This window comes from Erythrolamprus reginae, chromosome 5 (genome assembly GCF_031021105.1).
Source record: "Erythrolamprus reginae isolate rEryReg1 chromosome 5, rEryReg1.hap1, whole genome shotgun sequence".
In the NCBI taxonomy this organism is placed as follows: domain Eukaryota; kingdom Metazoa; phylum Chordata; class Lepidosauria; order Squamata; family Dipsadidae; genus Erythrolamprus; species Erythrolamprus reginae.
Genome location: NC_091954.1, coordinates 110,075,794 through 110,097,649, shown reverse-complemented (window position 1 = coordinate 110,097,649; position 21,856 = coordinate 110,075,794). Strand labels below are relative to the sequence as shown.

Genomic DNA, 21,856 nt, shown 5'->3' with positions numbered 1-21,856 from the left:
GATAGATAGATAGATAGATAGACAGATAGATGATAGATAGATAGATAGATAGATAGATAGATAGATAGATAGATAGATAGATAGATAGATAGGGGGGAGGGAGGGAGGGAGGGAGGCAGCAGGCAGGCAGGCAGGCAGGCAGGCAGGCAGGCAGGCAGGCAGAGTGTTGTAGCTGGTCCATGTCCTGCTCAGTTGATCACATCAGCCAATAGTTTTTTCCCCACTGGAATGTGCTTCAGTTCTAACTTCAACCTCCTAAAGTATTGCGCCCATCACACCTGTTTGGGTGAAAGTTTCCTAGGGGCTTTCGGGGCCTCAAAGTTCTTATGGCCTATCCACACTTCGGAAGATGCCCTGCTCCCTTCTAGGAATTATCTCCACATAAGCAGCGTCCAATGAATGGCATCAGCCTCTTTCTCCCAGATCTCCTCTAGTTCGGCATCAGTTTCTTTGAAATATGAGCACATGGCAAACACCTCCCCCCCTTGCCACAGCTGAGGGATATTGTTCTAGCCTCAGTTGTGGATCAAGGAGGACTCCCGAGTTGTGGACCCTCTAGGCAGCAATATAAATTTATTAAATAAATATACAAACAACTGTAGTGGCTCATGTAACAACTCTTCCAAGCAAGGCTGCATGCACATCCCGAAAATCGCTACCGGAGCATAGCACGTGACCGCTCTGGTAGCAGGCCATCACTGGTGTCTGTTACTTGCTACTCTTTCAGCAAAATGGGTGGATTTAACAACTGCAATGGTTGCTGTTGTGTCCAGGGGACAATTGAGAGTTGCCATTTTGGACGGCCTAAAAGCTAGTTTGGGGACAGATCATTCCAGAAAAGGGTCAAATTAGTTGCTAGGAGTCAACGTCTATTGGGTGGCTCTTAATCTTTATTAGTTAGGTCAGTAATGGAGCCGAGGTTTGACACAAAGTCTTCCATATAAATCACACTATCTTTGTGCATCATTGATATACAATTTCGTACTCTGAAAATACCATTTTTCCTGCAGTTGCTTTCCTCTTTTTGCACAATCTGCATTTCCTCCCCTTACATAATCAAACTTTGCCTAGATGTCCCCACATATTTATTTTGCCTTCCCTCTTGTTTGCAGGACCTTTGGCAAATATTGCCTCCTCCCAAGTAAGCCAATGCAAGTGGTAGGTGGTGGTGTTGGCATAGCAAACAGAAACACTCCATAAAAAGGAGCCCTTGATGTCGGATCCTCTAAAGTCCACCTTCCTTCCCTTGGCGCCTTGTGCATCCTCTCTGAATCCAGCCATGAATTCCCTGGTAGCTCTCGTGCTCCTGGGTCAGTTGATAGGATGTACATTGAGCTATAACTTGATCCCGCAATTGGACTGCAACGGCGAAGAAGCTAAGAAGTTTGCAGACCTGGCCGTGCACTACATCAACGATCATAGTCTACACGGATACAAACAAGCTCTCAATGTAATTGCAGATGCTCATTCCCAGTACCTGGTAAGTACAGTGGGAGGAGAATGTTTTCTAGTTTCATTTGCTAAATTAATAACAGGTGATTTTTTTGTGGGGTGGGGGAAGGATTTGATGTTATGCCTTTCTGCTGAGATTCAGGCAATTTATGGCCTCTTTCTACTCAATGCTCTATTATCTCATAGCTTCCATTTCAGTTGAATTGCTAGACAGGTTCAGACAATGCGTGTCCATCGTTTTAGAAACATAGAAACATAGAAGATTGATAGCAGAAAAAGACCTCATGATCCATCTAGTCTGCCCTTATACTATTTCCTGCATATTATCTTACGATGGATATATGTTTGTCCCAGGCATGTCTAAATTCAGTTTCTGTGGATTTACCAACCACATCTGCTGGAAGTTTGTTCCAAGGATCTACTACTCTTTCAGTAAAATATTTTCTCATATTACTTTGTTGATAGTGATACACAATCCCCCCACCCTGTCCCATTGAATGCTTATGATTCTGACCACTGCTTTTTTAGCTGTCAGATCCTTAGAAAGGGAGGGTGGTCATCTCGTGATCTGCACCATATGCACAACATGTTTAAACTATGAATAAAGAATAAAATTATAGCATGTTTTTCTGTTTGCATTTTGATATGCAGAACCTGGTGTAAGCACCGGTTAGATTTCTTGTGTCCACTCATCCCCTTGGGTTATTTAATGGTTCAGTGTGTGATGGAAATCCAGGAAAGGGTTCATTCTGCAACTGGGTTGAGTGTTGCATGGACTCTCCAATGGAGAAAAATGTTAGCTCCCTCCCAACAATCTGATCTTCATTCCTGTCCCAAACATTTGTATCTACAGAGAGTATCTATAGATAAACAGGCCAGGACTACCCAATGCCATTTTTTGGAGTCCAAATCAACGCCAGGTTGCTCCTGTTTCAACCTGGTTCTGCAAACCAGTAATGGCGGCTGCATGAGGCTCCACCCACCATCCGGGACACTTCTGCAGGAACTGGTAGCAACACAATTTAGAACCCTCTACTGGCCCAAATGAACAGACAATATGTACATACCTGAACCATGCAATGTCAGAAAGAGGCCATTTCTTCCTCCAAAACCTGGCCAAAAACAACATCTGGGAAATCAGCTGAGATCCTCGTACCACATGCAGAGCAGATCAGAAGTTCATGTAGACAGTCTAGAGTTAAAGCTTTTGGGGTTAAAGCTTTTGAGAAGCACACCAGGGAAAGATCTATAACTTCCACGTGAATTCAAACATTTCCGAGTCCGTAAAAGACAGAAATATTCTCCTAATTTTTTATTTTAGGAAACCCATGGGGAGACAACCTTCATTGACCTATATCTTCTGGAGACAGATTGTCATGTCTTGGATCCAACTCCTGTCGAGAATTGTACTGTAAGGCCACAGCATGAACATGTAAGTGTGTGAAGGTTTCTGAACATGCGAGACTTTGGGAGAAGACAGGTGGCTTCTTACCACTCTACCAAGAGTAAATTGAGTTTCTGAACACATATACACACAAACTGATATATTTATTTGTTTATTTTGTCTAGTGTATATAATTACAGACAATGTATAAACATGATTGTGAATATATAGAACAGGCATGGTTATGAGTACATGACATTTTACAAATACATGGGAACATTGGGGCATGGACGATAGGCATGTCATGAGGTCAACAGTAGACAGTCTAAGGTTAAAGTTTGGGGGGTTTGGGGAAGGAACTACAGAGTCAGGTAATATATTCTCACCATTGACCACTCTGTTGCTGAAATCAAATTTTTTGCAATCAAGTTTGGAGCGGTTTAAATTAAGTTTGTATGTATTGTGAGCTTTTATATTGTTATGGTTGAAGCTGAAGTAGTCATTGACAGGTAGGACAGTGTAGAAGATAATTTTGTGTGCTACACTTAGGTCAGATCAAGGCGGCGAAGTTCTAAATTTTCTAGGCCCAAATTTCAAGTCTGGTGGCATAAGGTATTCTGTTGCAAACAGAGGAGTCTATTATTGTTGAACAAAGGTTTAATGAAACCTCAGGGGTCGCTAACATATTCCATGGGCATCATTTTGAGTTCACGTTACATAGCCAGATTTCATTTCAACACTGAGCAATGAATTAGTCAGGAATTAAGAGGTCAATTCTTCTTTCATGTTCACCCTGTGACGCCCAAAGCTGAATTGTTCCCATGCCAGATTCCATGAAAACACCTTATTGCTCCTCTGCTTAAAACAGGAGGTATCCAACCACAGCAACGTTTAAGACCGCTGGACTTACAGAATTCCCCAGCAAATTAGGTCCAAGGATAGACACCCCAGGTTTAGAGATTAATGTCCAATTTTCATCAACATGGAACTGGCTAAGTAGAAGTTATCATATTACAACACCTGCAAATGTTTCATCAAACACACCAATAGGATGGTTTTGAAGCAAGTATGCATGTCAGGTTCAAAACCAAGATAGACCCTGAAAAATTATATTATAATTTGAATCACTAAGTAAATTGAAATTCAGCCCATGGATCTTGATGAACGTAGACCTTTTTTTTCTAACTTAATACTTTCATTTTTATATTAGGTCAAAGCCAAAGTTTTCTCAATAATTTGATTAGCTGTTCCTTCAGTGTTATGGTAGATGATACCACAGTAAAGATTATAATAGTCTTCTAATAGAACTTCGCATATTTACATTTCTGGATCTTGGGTAAGGGTGTGTGTGATTGTTATTAGTTTGTTAGTTATCAGGGAGATAAATTCAGACATAAATTGGTAGTGGTAGTTTAAAATCCATAACATTAAATAAAGTGGTGGGCAGCAGGCAGGACGGAGTAGAACACCCGCAGAAATGAAGATGAGTGCGCAGCTCCAGCTGATCAGCGGCTGTCACTTCCTGGATTACTGCTCTCAGTTCGTCTCTCCTTTCTTCCCTGCTGCTGCTTCGTCTGTGCTCCTTGCTTTTTTCCTCTTTCCTCCTTCCTGGCCTTGGACGAGCTTCCCTCTCTCCTGCCCGGCTCCCCTCCAGCCTCACATGGCCACCTCCCGCCTGAGGTGCAATCAGAAGGTGTGGGTGGAAGCGGCACTGGCAGCATTTATGCTTCTGGCAGCACCCGTTCGCTTAGCTACCCAGCCTGAAGCGGAGGGTGACCCAGGAAGGAGAGTGCAGGAAACGCGAAGCAAATTGTCACCCCAGCAAGCGACACTGGTAAGGTTGTAAGTCGAGGACTTAACAGTTCACTTGAACGATAATGATTGTTCAAGCCACTCCTACCTGGTCACATGGACGGCAAGCCACTCCTACCCAGTCACATGACCATTAAGCCACACCCACAAAATAAGCCACACCCACATTGTGACAGTAAAATTTTTGGCTGCCCGTTACTAAATAAATGTCTATAAACAGTAATCTAGAATTGCAGTGACTGAGACTGTATACAAACTGTATAAACCAATAAAGTTCTGGTACTGAAGAGTCTTGGAGACAACAGTGACTTAAAAGCTCTTTATTATATAGCACACAGATCCAGCAAAGGAACCAGCTGGGAAGCTCTCACTTTAAATAGCGAGCCAACCAATCAGCAGACTTTGTTTTTTCGCTTCAGAGAACGAACCTTGGAGCAAACAATTTACACTTTTTCAAACTTTAATACATAACAGACTGGCTAAGTTAGGGCAAAGCAATTTTCCTTTATTGTTCCTTACCTATAGATAGAAATCACGCCAAACTAAATCCAACTGCTTGCATCATTAAATGTACAGTATTTATTATTGTTGTTGTTGTTGTTGTTATTGTGTGGCTCACAACAGCAAAAACAGTACAAATCCAATGGTTAAAACAATTTAAATATAAAACAATTTAATATAAAAAGCAATCATACATCTCATACAAACCATGCATAAAAATGGAAACAGTCCAGGGGAATCAATTTCCCCATGTCTAATCTCCGGGGTGAGTTGATTCCAGAGGGTTGGGGCCACCATAGAGAAGGCTCTTCCCCTGGGTCCCACCAGATGACATTGTTTCATCGATGGGACCCAGAGAAGGCCAACTCTGTGGGACCTAACTGGTTGCTGGGATTCGTGCGGCAGAAGGCGGTCTCGGAGGTATTCTGGTCCGATGCCAGGAAGGGCTTTATAGGTCATAATCAACACTTTGAATTGTGACCGGAACTGATCGGCAACCAATGCAGACCGTGGAGTGTTGGTGTAACATGGGCATACCTGGTGAAGCCCATGATTGCTCTCGTAGCTGCATTCTGCACAATCTGTAGTTTCCAAACACTCTTCAAAGGTAGCCCCATGTAGAGAGCGTTCAAGTAGTCGAATCTTGAGGTGATGAGGGCATGACTGACTATGAGTTGTAACTCCCGATCCAGATAGGACCGCAACTGGTGCACCAGGCGAAACTGGGCAAATGTCCCCCTCGCCACAGCTGAAAGATGGATCTCTAATGTAAGCTGTGGATCTAGGAGGATGCCCAGGTTGCAGACCCTCTCTGAGGGGGTCAGTAATCACCCCCATGGTAATGTACGGACAGATGGAATTGTCCTTGGGAGGCAAAACCCACAGCCACTCCGTCTTATCAGGGTTGAGTTTGAGTCTGTTGACACCCATCCAGACCCTAACAGCCTCCAGGCATCGGCACATCACTTCCACTGCTTTGTTGACTGGACATGGCATCGGACCAGAATATCTCTGGGACCGCCTTCTGCCGCACGAATCCCAATGACCGATTAGGTCCCACAGAGTTGGCCTGCAAAGTTATTCAATTTACGCTTTGTATTTAATATAAATTGCTTTGTATTTACATTTGGGGCATAAATTACTGCTAATGTTATTACCTTATTATTCATTTTTCCTTTAATAAACAACATCCTTCCCTCCTTGTCCCTTTTAGTCTGAATTGCTTTTAAAGGGAACTCTTTGATGTATTAAAATCTCTACCCCTCTGCTTTTAGTATTTCCCCTAGATTCATATATCCTTTCCCTGTCATTACAATAAATTAATTTATCTTCTCTTTTCCTCCCTTTATGTGTTTCTGATAAAAATAAGAAATCTACTTTTTCGTCCCTAGCCAGTTTCATAATTCTATAACGTTTATTCTGTGACAACATTCCATTCACATTTAATGACATCAAAATCCTTTCAACCATTACTTTCAAACATATTTCTCTCCTCTGTAATGCGAAGCAGATTGGAAGATTCTTTATTTGTAGTTTTAAACCCCCACCCAAGTGCCCCTCCCTCAACATTCCCCCAAGGGGGAATCAATGGAAAAAAAACTCCATTGGCTCCGAGAGGCACCTATGGCTTTGCTATCCCTCTAAGGATGCTCTAAAAAATTACCCAATTAAATAACAAATAGTAACCCCCCCCCTCTATTCCTTCATTTCCCCTTATTAAGTGTTGAAAGGAAAGAGAATACCCAAAAAGCTAATCAGCTGGGAACGACAATGCCAATTATACAATCCAGTTCTTATTTCTTTCCTTGACACGTAGCTCGCACCTCCTCCTTCTTTCCCTTCTCTTGGAGTAAGGCTAGTTCCTTTTCTAGTGCAACCATTCTCTCCTCCTTCACAGGACTCTTGGCTGGTGGGATCTCCTGCAGATAAATCACGAATCAAATCACCTGTTTCTTCTCCCCCATCAGTAGTCTGGGGGGGAGGAGGGATATCACCTTTATTATTTAGTTATTTATTAATCAGATTTGTATGCCGCCCCTCTCCGTAGACTCGAGGCGGCTAACAACAATAATAATACAATGTAAACAAATCTAATATTTAAGTTAATTTTTAAAAAACCAATTTAAGAAACCAATCATACATATTGACATACCATGCATAAATTTTATAAGCCTAGGGGGGAGGGAAAGTCTCAATTCCCCCATGCCTGACGACAGAGGTGGGTTTTAAGGAGCTTACGAAAGGCAAGGAGGGTGGGGGCAACTCTGATATCTGGGGGGAGTTGGTTCCAAAGGGTCGGGGGCCGCCACAGAGAAGGCTTTTCCCCTGGGTCCCACCAAATGACATTGTTTAGTTGACGGGACCCGGAGAAGGCCAACTCTGTGAGACCTAATTGGTCGCTGGGATTTGTGCGGCAGAAGGCGGTCTCGGAGATATTCTGGTCTGGTGCCTTAGTCTCTAGTCTTCTAAATAAGTTCTCACCCCCATTGTTGTAACTTTGGTCTCCTCCTGGCTCAGCTGGCTACATACAGGGAACATGGTCCTTATTAGTCAGGTCTTGGTTTCCACCGGCTGCTTTCGAATGACGGCCCCTCTCACAAGTCGACATCTCCGGTACTCCACATGGTCTTAAAATGGCCACAATGCAGCTAGCCACCATCCTCGTCAACTCTCTGGATGGCCAGTCCTGGACTCTCCAATCCACAGATCTTCTTCCAGCAGATTTTCTGGCGCTGGCTGCTCTCACTACCAGCACCCCAGATTTGCCTGCTCTCACCAGCCAGCTCCCAAGGGCACCCGGCCACCTTCGATCTTATCAGCTCAGCTTTCGCCTGCTTTGTTTCCGCTCAGCTCCGCATACACACTCGCATGCACGCTCGCCTCACTTTCACTCCACTTGGCTTCCATTTGCTCAGCTGCCGGTCACCTCAGTTCACAATCTCAATATAAGTTGGCAATCTCAAAACAATCCAAAAAAACCCCTTAGCTCCTTTCAACCACAGTTTTAGGGACGGAGACAGAGGTGGAGGGGGCGGCATCCAAAGATGGCCGATATCTTCTGCTCAACAGCTGATCTCACTGTATTTTTCCTTTGATCGCTGTTGTCTCAAAATGCCCTGAATAAAGCCCTCGACAGTTTCAGTCTCAATCACAGATCTTCCCATATCAGGCAGTATTGAAAAGTGCTGTCTCGAGCTAATCAATTATCTTTATCCTGGACCTTTCACCATAATCTGGCGGGAGCAGCGTCTCCCAGCTACCTCCTGCTGCCCCACCAGAACCGGAAATTATTACTCTACCCGAGTTACTAATGCACTGTGTCCATAGTAATAATCTCCAATCTCTTAAGAACATGAAATATGCTATAGTGGACCATAATAAATGCAACTAATGCTATTAATCCCTCAGAAGCACCAGTTTTAAAGCATTAACCCAAAATGTTAAATCCTGTTAAGTTGATTGTTAACATGTTTAATGTGATGCATTTCTGTCTTTAGGCTGTTGAAGGACACTGTACTCTCAGGTTTCAAACTTATAAGAACAGCACCACATTGGCTGCAGAATGCCACTCAAAGCCAGGTAATTCGTCTTCATCCCTCTTGGGTTCTTAGCTGGGCTCCGCCACTGTCCATCTGGCCCTACTGCTTACAGCAGCTCTGCTATTCACGGCCCACATGGCCCTTAATTTTGAGTGCCTCGCTCCATGCCACCACTTGCTCACAAGGCCTCCTGCAGCTTTTGCCTCGCCGATCATCTACAAGGTTGTATCCTCAAAGCTTGTATTTTTTGTTCTCATTCTTTTGCCAATGTAAGATTAGAGCATTTGTTGCTTGAGATTCGAAGTTGCCAGTTCTCAGACTATTGTGATACATGGTCAAGGTCTTTTTGGTCAAGGTCTTTTTGAAGGGTAAAAGTATTGTCAATGGTGTTGAATAGTTTAACATTGTCAGCAAAGAGAACACAGTTGCTTATAATATGGTGACAAAGGTTGTTTATGTAAAGAATAAATAGTGTTGTTCCTAGAACACTGTCTTGAGGGACACCACTGTTGACCGGTGCAGGGTTTGAGAGGGCACTCCCTATTTTAACTATTTGGTGTCTGTTTGACAAGAGCATAGTTATCCAATCATGAAAGGGACCAGAGATGCCACAAGATTTTAGTTTCCAAAGTAGTTTATCATGTACTACTGAATAAAAATCTTTACAAAGTCTATGTAAATTGTGTCTATTGATTTACCTTGATGGAACTGTGTAGTCCATATGTTTCTGCAGTGTTGGCGTTGCGGGTTACAGTACAGTTTTTTCTGAAACCATTTTTTTCTGTTTGTTAGAGAATTGATTGTTAGTTTCTAAGGGGAGTGTAATGGATTGATTAATTGTATATGCCATGACTTTGCAAATGACACAACATAAAGAGGTTTGTATGTAATTTTCAATGTTACTTGGCTCTCCTTTTTTGAAGATAGGGATGACTGTGGCCATTGACCATAAATTGGATAAGAGGCTAGTTCTGAAGGATTTTTCAAAAATTATGCTAAGAGGTTCAGCAATGGCTGTGGAGAGCATTTTTTAAGAAATATAAACATAGACTGTCAGGTCCAATGGATAGAGATGATTTTAGGTTGCGTAATGCTTTCCCAACATTATCTGCTGTGTTAGAGTGTTGCAGTTGTTTGTGGTACAATTAGGAAATATGGGGCATGAGTCAATTGCTGTTTACAAAGACGGAGCCGAATCATTTGGTCCTTTTAGGGGTGGAATGGATCTCAAGTCTTGGAGTTGATTAGAAGTTGATTAGAGTTGATTGTTAACAAAGTTATACAATGTGTGTGTGGATTTGGTGAGCTGAATGTTGTCTTCTTGATTAATTGGTGGCTAGGATTTTGGTAGGGATTTTTAAAGTTAGCAACGCAGCCAGGTTTCTTTTTCTGCTTACTTATATATATATAAGCTTCCTTGTTTATATGGGCGAATTCTTTTTCTTGGTTTTGGTAATAATTAGTGGTACATATAACTTAATGACGCTGCATTTCAAGCAAAAAGATATTGTAGTAGTCTTCAGCAGTATTACAGTCAGAGAATAATGTTTGCCAATCCAGGGATGACAGGTCAACATCTATGATCATAGTTGGCTTTTTAAAAGTTGTAATTAGTTATCCTATTATTGTGATTGGTTTTGTAAGGACGTATATTGTCTTGTCGTATACCGTCTTCTGCCGCACGAATCCCAGTGGCCGATAAGGTCCCACAGAGTTGGCCTTCTCTGGGTCCCGTCGACTAAACAATGTCGTCTGGCACCTTCTCTGTGGTGGCCCCGGCCCTCTGGAATCAACTCCTCCCAGAGATCAGAATGGTCCCCACTCTCATTATCTTTGGTAAATTGCTTAAGACCCACCTATATCGCCAGACATGGGGGAATTGAGACATCTCCCCCAGGCTTATATAGTTTTATGTATGGTATGCTTGTGTTGTATGGTTTTTTAAATGATGGGTTTTTAGATGCTCTCTTTTAAATATTAGATTTGTTACATTATCACTTTGTTATTATTGTTGTGAGCTGCCATGAGTCTGCGGAGAGGGCGGCATACAAAATCTAATAAATTATTATTATTATTATTATTATTATTATTATTATTATTATTATTATTTTGAAACAAAAGTCAATCATGCAGTGATCACTGTTGGAAAAGGGCTCTATTATTTGAAGTCCATAAATTGAGTGTAAACGGTTGCAGAAGATGAGGTTAAGACAGTTGCTGAGCCTACTATTGTTTGTTACTATTTGTTCAAGCCCTAGATTAGTAATAGCATTGTAAAGGGTTGAGGGTATGGGTTCAGCTGAATATTTATTTAGGGTCCATTTATTTAGGGTAGATTGAAGTTGCCAAGAAAACTATTGGATGGATCAGGGCAGTGTATCTGACAATAGTTTATATGGTACTTTAACACAAAGTGCAAAAAAAAAAAGACTTTGTTTCTCAAATGTTCCTTCCAATATTTGGGGAGCTGCCTCAGAGAGGAGGGGGTCAAGCTTCCAGTGATGATGCTCCCATAACCTCCGAAGACAAGCTGTTGCTTTGGTTGATTGAGCTTCATCACTGGAGCTTTCAAGGAGGGACTGGACTGCCATCTGTCAGAAATGGTGTAGGGTCTCCTTCTTGGACAGGGGGTTGAACTAGATGGTCTACAAGATCCCTTCCAACTCTGTTAATCTGTCTGTCTCTTTTAAAGGCCCTTCTTGACATTTTTTTTCTTTTCAGATTCGGAGGAAGATGTGCGGAGACACTGTCCGAAATGCCAAATTCTGCTGCCTCTGAATGACCATCATGTGGTAGAATGTGTGGATTACGTGATCCATAAACACAATGAAAAATTGCCGAACCATGCTTATCAACTCCTGGAGATTTCAAGAGGGCAGCACAAAGTTAGTATGCAAATCTTAAAAAATAATTCCAATGACCTCTTTCAGTTTAATGCTTTGATACTTCATATAACAAAGAGGAAGCAGGAGGAAACAATGGCTGATTGCCAGAGAAAAAGATGGAGGATGGGGGTACCCGAGTTTAGAATTATATAGAGAAGCATTTCAAATAGAAAGATTAATGGAATTACAATTATTGACAGAAAAGAAGTGGGTGAAACTTGAAAGGGAGATTAATAATATCAAAAATTAAGAGATTTTATTTTAAAAATGGAGTAAAATAGAAATCAATAGATTATCCAATCCCTTGAAAGCAGCCTTAGATATTTGGTCAAAATGGCAAGGGAAATTAGTAAATAGGAATTCAAAATTATCAACGTTGCATGTTTTGAATATAAATAATGATGTTAACCTAGGTAGAGTTATAAAGGAATTAAATGATAAAGGTATAATGAGTATAGAACAATTATATGAGACAGACAGAAGAGTTAATAGAACTCGCTTCGAATGGTGGTTGGGCAAAAAAAATGGTTGCAGGTTAATGCAATATGTAAGTATTTGAATAAAAGTGAGAATAAAGAAGCATTTTTGAGATAAGAAAGCCGTCTAGAGAAAATATTGAAAGAAAAGATTAATGATTCAAAAGGACAGGCTAGTAATATTTATAGCATGTTATTGCAATTGGAAGAGGAAGTGATTAAAGGCCTAACAAGATATTGGCAAAACGAATTACGGATTAATGAAAGCGAGAAGGAAGAAGTATTAGAAAATATATATAAAATAAAGAATACAAGAATTAGAGAGATGAGAAGGAAAATTTTACATAAATGGTATTTCACGCCAGTAAAACTAGCACACTTCCAGAGTAAAGGGAAAGGAAATTGCTGGCATGGTTGCCAAATAAAAGGAGTTTTTATGCATATGCTCTGGGAATGTGTTGAAGTTCAAAAATTTTGGAAGGAAGTACAGAATGAAATAAATAATATGCTAAACATTAATTGGATAATTACAAAAGAATTAGCAATACTAGTTAAATATGGGGAATTACGAGAACTTAAAGAAATCAAAACAGCAGCTTTGGAAAGTGCTCAAGCAGTAGTGGTATTAGGGTGGAAGGATAGCAATAAATGGACACTCCAGAATTGGTACTGGTATATGGTGGACCACATCCACTTCGAAATTATGGAAATAAGGTTAAATAACTTTGATGAAAATAAATTGGAGAATCTGATGGCACGATGGAATAATGTGAAAAATTATAGAAGTAGAATTTAGGACGACAATGTGAAAAATAAATTCCAATCACTTTTTGTATGTAAAGAAATGTAAACCGGAGCTAAGGAAGAAATTGAAACTTATTGTAAATAATTTAACCCCCTAAATGATGGTGGGGTTTTTATTGGTGTTGGGCCCGTTTTCTTTTAAGTATTTTTTGTTTGTTGTTAATTCAGTAAATAAACCAATAAAAAATTATTTTTAAAAAAAGAGAAAAGAGGGGGGAGGAAGGGATTTAAAAATATTGGAAAGTAGAGGGAGGGTTGCATGATTATTGCCGCACGATGCCTTTTCATCTCAGCTGCGAGTGGAGTGAGGGCTTTGCGAAGGGAAAAAGACCGCAGCCCAGATCGCTTTGGTGCGGCTTGGCTCAGCTCTTTTTTTCCCTGCTGCTGCTGCTGTGCGCTTGTCACTTTTTTCCTCTTTCTTCCTTCCTGGCCTTAGGAGGTGGCCACGTGAGGCTGGAGGGGGGCCGGGCAGGAGAGAAGGAAGCTCATCCGAGGCCAGGAAGGAGGAAAGAGGAAAAAAGTGAGGAGCGCAGATGCAGCAGCAGCAGGGGGAAAAAGGAGAGCCCAGCCAAGACTGGTAATGCCAGAACTTACTGCCACCAGTCAGCTGGAGCTGGGCATGCAGCTTCATTTCTGCCGGTGGAACTGTGTTCCACCCTGTCCTACCTGCTGCTCACTCCTGCCTACATACATATGTAAATTAATTAATTTTCCTGGTTGAGCAGAGTGAGATGGACTAGAAGACTTCTTAGGTCTCTTCCAGCTCTATTCTATTGGTAAATATTGTAAAACAGAAGCAATGCATTAGTCATGTAAAATTAAGAAATCCTTCTTTCTTAAGGGTGTTGGAGATCCCAAATGACCTCTCCCTCTGTCAAAAGATGGTGGAGAATTCAGTAAGAACAGGTGACCATGGTTGATGATGCAGCAGACAGGACTAAAATTCCATTCTCGCAGCTCTTCACTTTTCCCATTTCTATCCACAGCCCAACTGAAACATCTCTTGCTTTGATTTCAGTTTGAGCCTGAAGCCTTCTATGTGGAGTTTGCTATTGTGGAGACCAACTGCACTCATGATGAAGTTCACGATGACCACCATCACTGCCATCCCAAACCTGTAGGAGAAGCAGTAAGTGAGAAGGGTCATCTCCAATCCTATTTGAGCAATTGCCATCTTTCTCTCTTTCTCCATCTCCCTCCCTCCCATTTCTTTCTCTCTTTCTCTCTTTTTCTTTCTTTCTTTCTTTCTTTTCTCTCTCCTCTCTCCCTCTCTTTCTCTCTTTTCTTTCTCTTTCTCCCTCTCTCTCTCCTTTCCTTCTTTCTTTTTCTTTCTTCTCTCTCTCTTCTTCCTCTCTCGCCTCTCTTTTTCCTTCCTTCCCTTCCTTCTTTCTATCTATCTTTTCTTCCTTCCTTCTTCCTTCCTTCTTTCCTTCCTTCCTTTCCTTTCTTCTCTCTCTCCCTCCCTCACACAGTCCTACACCTCTCCTACCAAACCAGGACCACATTCCAAATAAATATACAAGGCCTAATACTCAATACAGAAATATAGATTTGACTCTAGCTCTCACCAGCCCAAATCCTACAATTAATTAATCAATTGATTGATTGTTTAATTAATTAATTAATTAATTAATTAATTAATTAATTAAATTCTACTTCTATGCTCCCAATTGCGAATGACTCAGGGCGGTCAACAACAATATAACCTTTGACCTCTATACAACATTAATTTCTTCATAATTTGCCCAAAAATAATGCACTCCCTATCCCCTCCCCCAAACCTCCAGTCAACATCTGAAGAACATTTTGATGCTAAATAGTCTAATGAATTGGGTTGTGATCTGACCAGATTCTTTAATTCACTAATAACTTTTTGGTTTCATATGGACATATCTTAATTCTTCCTTCTCTCCCTCTTTCTCTCCAGCATATTGGATTCTGCAAAGCGACTGTGTTTAGATCACATGACGCCCCTGAAAAACCTAAAGATGAACAGTATGAGTCGGACTGTGTCATCTTTGATGTCAAGGTATGTATGATAAATTCAATTTTGTTCATCTTCCTTCCCCTTTCTCCACACCCAAGTTTCTTATCCTCATCAACTTTAAAGTATGTAGACTTCAACTCCCAGAATTCCCCAGCCTGCAACAATTAGAAGTCTATATATGCAATGTCGGCTGACAACGAGTCAGTCAACATGACAGGGGCTCATCTTAGTCCATCTGTCTGGAGCGAGTTTGATACCTGATGAAGTGGACAAGGCCATTGGAGCTGTGAGTTCCACCACCTGCTTATTGGACCCATGTCCCTCCTGGCTGGTCACAAAAAAAGCGATCCCATGACCCCATGACGCGGAAGACTGTCAGTTGTCAAGCATCCGAAATTTGACCACAAGGATGCTGCAATGGTCATGGGTGTTAAAAAATAGTCAGAAGTCACTTTTTTCAGGGCTGTTGTAACTTCAAAGAGTCATGAAGTAATGAATGAGAACTATTGGAAATATTAAGAGCCGTCGATTTTCTTGATTTTCTCTTTTCAATTTCCAGTGGATTTTCTTAATTCACTTTTGTAAATTCATATTTATCTATCTGTCTATCTGTCTGTCTGTCTATCTATCTATCTATCTATCTATCTATCTATTTTGATTTCTATGGCACCCAATCCCAAAAGACTCAGGATGGCTTCCAACAATTAAAAACCCTCTAACATCCTAATGTCAGGGGGGAGTTGATTCCGTAGAGCTGGGGCAGCCACAGAGAGGGCCCTTCTCCATGGTCCCGTCAACCTGCATTGCTTAGTCGACGGGACCTGGAGGAGGCCAACTCTGTGTGCTCTAATTGGTTTCAGAGGTATGTGGCAGGAGACGGTCCCGTAAATAGTCTGGCCCTAAGCCATTTAGGGCTTTATAGGTAATAACCAATGCCTTGAATTGTGCCTGGACCAGTGCAGCTGGCAGAGTGTAGGTGATTCATTGTTAATGAGCAGAAGCAAAAACCAAGATGGCAGCGCCTGTGGTGCCGCCAAGGAAACCAGTTTGGGCGCATTGCAGGCCTAGGTCGCTGCCGGTTCTAGCAACCCAGGCCACTAAGTTAATGCCAGTTGTAAAGAACCGATTTGAACAGTAATGAGCTGCTGCCCCCATGGGGAGATGGGAACAACGCAGTGGGAGAAGTAGGTTTATGCACTATTTATTGAATACTTAATAGATTTTTTATTGTCCTTCTTTCTCTACTACCTTAGTATGACCCTTAATTATTTTTAAAATAGGAAATAATTAAATAGTATTTTTTTACTCATAAATGCTTAATTATTATATATTAACACTGTGCTCCTCAGCACATTCACCTGTCATTTGTCCTTTTTGTGGCTATTCAAATAATGTGACTAAATCAACTGAAAAAGAGTCCCAGCACCTATTTGAAAACTTATCTTGGTTGGTAAGCCACTCCCATCGAGTCACATGACCTTTAAGCCACCACCCCCGGTCACATGATTGTCAAACCACTGCCCGCTGGTCACATGGCCAGCAAACCACTCCTACCTGGTCATATAACCATCAAGCCACACCCACAAAATAACCCACAGCCACAGCGTGGCAGTAAAAATTTTGGCAGCCCATCACCGGTTCTGAAGCAACAGCAACCCACCTCTAGCACTTAGATTTATATATTGTTTCACAGTGCTTTGCAACCCTCTCTAAGTGGTTTAGAGAGCCAGCCTATTGCCCCCAACAATTGGCTCCTCATTTGGAAGACCGAGTCAACCTTGAGCCTAGTGAGATTCGCTCTGCCAAAATTCAAGCAGCCAGGAATCAGCAAAAGTAGCACTGCAATCTAACCACTGCGCCACCGCAGCTCACGGTTCAATGGCTGAAGAAAATTCACCTGTGTTTGTATGTTGTTCTTTTGTTTTGTTTTTTCCAGGAGGGACATTCTCGCACCCATTTGATCGACCATCACTTTGGAAAACATGTTGCTTCCCCAGCACACAACAATACTGTCCTAGACCTTGCCCATTCGCACAACGATAAAAAAACCGTATATTCTGTGACAATAGTGGAAATCACTGTGGACGGAAGAGAAGAAAGTACAGACCGTGCTCACGAAATAGATACAAACGTTTGCCCAGGAAACATTCATCACTTCAAGGTGTAGGCCAGCCGTGCCAGAGAGCAGAGAGAAGCCTCCCAGTTAGTGCACAGCCCTTTTCCAAACCTGAATTCAAACCTTGAATCCAAAAAGGGGGTTTTACCCTAGTACATTACAGTCTTGGCCAAGTGTTGTGATTGCCCGTTGTTGTTGTTATGAGAAAGAGGCTTTGTATTTGTGCCTTTCTGCTTTTAGAACTGCAGATGGTCACTGCCAACTTAACATCTTTCAGTTTTTCTCTATTCCACCATGAAGAAACGTGAACAAAAGTTATATTAGCCCCAAAGTCAAAATTCTTCTTTTTATTTTCAAAGAGAAAATGCATAACATTTGACAACAATATCTGCTCATTACCTCTATACCTTCTGAGATATTTCCCCCCTCTGAATTTCTCACCATGCTACATTATTTTACGGGGGCAAATGTTGTACAAAGTCCAATATATTGAAAGCAAAAGGCACGAGGTACTTCCTAAATAAAATATTCAATTCTAAAATGGCTTTGCCCTTTGTTTTGCTTTGAGTGGATTCGGTCACTGGGTGAAAATACTGGGAATTATAGTTCAGCATCTCTAGGGAAGGACAGGGGGTCAACCTATTCTCGAAAGCACCTGAACGCAGGGCAAGAAGCAATAGGTGGGAACTAATCAGACAATCAACCTAGAAATAAATACATTCCTTGGCAATTAGAAGAATAAAATACAAAAATTAAAATTTGACAATGGAAAAATAAAGATTACAAAAAAAGCAGCATCTTTTCTACTTCATCTTCAAGTATATCTTAGACATTGCTTCCTTTTGATGCAATGCAAACCGGTGGGATATCACCATTTTCTAAAACTCTTTTGGTCGCCCTGGGATTCAAACATCTTTGAACAGATCAGATCGTTTTCATACTATAAACTTTCTCTTCTTGTCTCTGTCCTAGGCCTTGTTATAGTAGCACCCCTGCTCTATGACTGATTAGGCCAATGTGGTAGGGTTTGGTTTATTATTATTCTTGCCAAACTTGTTAAGTGAATCCCTACACTTGTTATGTGAGTTAACACCACTGTTAATTGAATCTGGCTCCCCCACTGACTTGGTTTGTCAGAAGGTCACAAAATCTGATCACATGATCCCAGGACACTGTAACCATCATAAATATGAACCAGTTGCCAAGCATCTAAATTCTGACCATGGGGTCATGGGGATGTTGCAATGGTTGTAAGTGTGAAAAAAGGGATCATATGTCACATTTTTCAGTGCCATTGGAAGTTTGAACAGTCGCTAATAGAATAGTTGTAAGCCAAGGACTATCTGTAATGGCAGAATTATAAATTCAACTATTATACCATGATAATTAAGAAAAGATAACCTTTACTGTCATATTTTTTTTATTTTGGATACATTGGCACATATTAAAAATTAAGTTATGTTGCCTATTCTCAAAAGAAATGTTGGCTTGTCTCGGTTAGCTATGCTATGAAACCTTCGACAATACCGAGCAGAGAATTGTAATAGAGCGTGGCTGTGTGATAAAGCCAAGACACAGACTTAGTTAAGTAAGTATTATTTACATATAAACAAAACATAAACAATCCAAAATATGCACGTAGCAAATACAGAACAACACGCACTGAGCGATTACAATATAGTAAAACAGAATATAGATAACAAGCACAAAGCTAAAATATAATATAGATAAAGCACGAAGCTTATACAATACAGATAAAGCACGCTTATACAAGCACAGAGCTTAGACTCCCCCGTCTCAGGCAAAAGTAAAGTAACAGGGAAACGACTGGGCAAGATCATGAGTTTTTATAGCTTCAATGACGAAATAGCCTTGAACATTAACTGTTCAAGTAAATGTTAACTCTTTGAGTGCACATTAACCCTTTAAGTACAAGTTTGGTTGTACTTTGTTGGTACAGTTTACAATATGCAGTTTATAATGGCAATCCCTAACACACTTGTAACCTGTACTAACAATCTCCCCCTTAGGGGTTGACATTTAAACACAGTCCCACTTAAGGTTTCAGGTTACACCTAGTGCAATTCTCAATATGTGGTTTAGTCCTTGATGAAATTGTCAGCAAGATTATCAGAACTTTCAGAGTATTCTAAGTGAATTAGGCCATTCTTAACACACTTTCTTACATTGCAATACCATAAGTGTGTGTGCTTTGAGCATGTTTTTACAGCTCTACCCTTTGCCATGGCCGACGCTGACTGGTTGTCCTCATAAAGAACAATAAGTTTATGACAGTCCACACTGAGATCCAGTAGCAATTGCCGGTACACTATTAGTTCCGTACACAATTGTGACAAACTGGCAAACTCAGCCTTCATCGTAGAAATACTAATGTGCTGCTGTCTACTGGATTTCCACCCTACTAAGGCACCACCAAATAATATCGCTAAACCTGTAGTTGACTTTCTGGTCACACTATCCAAGGCAAAACTAGCATCCACATAAGCCACCAGTTTCAAACTATCATCTGGCTCCAAAAACAAACTATGATGCATAGTCCCTTTTAAATGGCAATCCCTAATACACATGTACCCTGTACTAACAAGAAATACAATAGATAGATAGATAGATAGATAGATAGATAGATAGATAGATAGATAGGTAGGTAGGTAGGTAGGTAGGTAGGTAGGTAGGTAGAAAGAAAGAAAGAAAGAAAGAAGATAGATAGATAGATAGATAGATAGATAGATAGATAGATAGATAGATAGATAGATAGATAGATAGATAAGAACATAAGAAGAGCCATGCTGAATCAGGCCAAAGCCCAATGAGTCCAGCATTCTGCGTCACACAGTGGCCCACCAATTCTCTTTGGGGATCTTGAGCCAAAAGAGAAGGCAAAACTCTCCCTTTCCCTCAACACCCAACAAATGGTACCCAAAGGAATCCTGCCTGCCTCAACCAACATAGAGACAACAGTTGGATATCTGTTTCAATAACCACCAATACACTTGGCATCCATGAATCTGTCTAATCCTGCTTTGAAGCTATCCAGACTGACAGTTGTCACGACCTCTTCTGAAGTGAATTCCATAAACCAATGACCCTCTGGGTGAATAAATATTTTCTTTTATTTGTAGTAACTTTCTTACCTATGAGCTTTAGGCAGTAGCCCCTTGCCCTAGTATTGTGTAATAAAGAAAAGAAATTTTTGTTCCATGCATGATTTTATACACTTCGATCAAGTCACCTCTTAAATGCCCTCTCTCAAGGTTGAAGAGGCCAAGGAATTGCAACCTGGTTTCATAAGGGAGGTGCTCCATTTCCTTGATCATTCTTGTTGCCCTTTTCTGCACCTTTTCCAGTTCTTGAGGTGCGGTAACCAGAACTATACACAGTACTCCAAATGTGGTCTCACCATCGATTCGTACAGAGGCAACACAACACTTGCCGACCTGTTTTCGATTCCCTTCCTAATCATGCCAAGCATGGGATTTGCCTTTTTTATTTATTTATTATTATTATTTAAATTTGTATGCCGCCCCTCTCCGTGAACTTTTTTGCCGCTGCTGTGCACTGGATTGACATCATCATTGAGCTGTCGATCAAAACCCCAAGATCCCTTTCTTGGGTTGTCTCAGAAAGCTTGGTCCCCCTCATTTGGTAGGTATAATTGGGGTTCTTTGGCCCGATATACATAACTTTGCACTTGTTTAGGTTAAACGGCATTTGCCACTTTGTTGCCCGCTCACTCAATTTTGAGAGATCTTTCTGCAGCTCCCAAAAATCACTTTCAATTTTCACTACCCAGAACAATTTAGTGTCATCAGCCCTACATCATTATTTACTGCTACATCCAGATCATTAATGAATAAATTAAAAAGTAAAGGTCCCAAAACTGAACCTTGGGGAATACCACTTCTCACCTCTTTCCATCCAGAGAATTTTCCATTTATTGCCACCTTTTGCTTCCTACAATTTACCCAGTTACCAATCCAGGAAAAAGACCCATCCTCTTGGAGGGATGGAGGGAGGGAGGGACGGTGGGATAGAGGGAGGGATGGAGGGAGGGAAAGAAAGAAAGAGAGAAAGAAAGAGAGAGAGAGAGAGAGAGAGAGAGAGGCAGGCAGGCAGGCAGAGTGTTGTGGCCTGTCTATGTCCTGCTCAGCTGATCACAGATTTCGAGGATTGCGAATGCGGGCTGGGAGTGAAGAGGATGAGGAGTTAGAGATTGGAAACCAACCAGAGACTGTGTCACTTTGGCTGTCGTGTTCGGGCTTCCTGGACAGTGCATCAGCCAATAGTTTTTCCCCACTGGAATGTGCTTCAGTTCTAACTTCAACCTCCTAAAGTATTGCGCCAATCACACCTGTTTGGGTGAAAGTTTCCGAGGGGCCTTCGGGGCCTCAAAGATCTTATGGCCTATCCACACTTCGAAAGATACCTTGCTCCCTTCTAGGGATTATCTCCCCGTAAGCAGCGTCCAACAAATGGCATGAGCCTCTTTCTCCCAGATGGCCGATCTCCACTCTGTCGGCATAAGTTTCTTTGAAATATGAACACATGGCAAACACCTCCCCCCCTTGCCACAGCTGAGAGATATTGTTCTAGCCTCAGCCGTGGATCAAGGAGGACTCCCGAGTTGTGGACCCTCCAGGCAGCAATATAAATTTACTAAATAAATATACAAACAACTGTAGTGGCTCATGTAACAACTCTTCCAAGCAAGGTTGCATTCACATCCCGAAAATCGCTACCGGAGCATAGCACCTGACCGCTCTGGTATCACTGGTGTCTGGTACTTGCTACCTTTTTAAGTAAAATAGATGGATTTAACAACTGCAATGGTTGCTGTTGTTTCCAGGGGACAGTTGAGAGTTGCCATTTTGGAGGGCGTAAG

The 21,856-nt window shown here is 41.4% G+C and overlaps 1 protein-coding gene across 1 annotated transcript; it reads left to right on the top strand.

Moving 5' to 3' along the window:
• The first annotated feature begins 1,227 nt into the window (after positions 1 to 1,227).
• Positions 1,228 to 17,497, top strand: LOC139168214 (antihemorrhagic factor cHLP-B-like). Its single transcript, XM_070753725.1, has 7 exons — positions 1,228 to 1,480; positions 2,774 to 2,884; positions 8,647 to 8,728; positions 11,410 to 11,573; positions 13,872 to 13,982; positions 14,781 to 14,882; positions 16,777 to 17,497. The coding sequence occupies exons 1-7, from the start codon at positions 1,280 to 1,282 to the stop codon at positions 17,005 to 17,007; spliced, it is 1,002 nt and encodes a 333-aa protein (XP_070609826.1). The 5' UTR covers positions 1,228 to 1,279; the 3' UTR covers positions 17,008 to 17,497.
• The last annotated feature ends 4,359 nt before the right edge of the window (positions 17,498 to 21,856 follow it).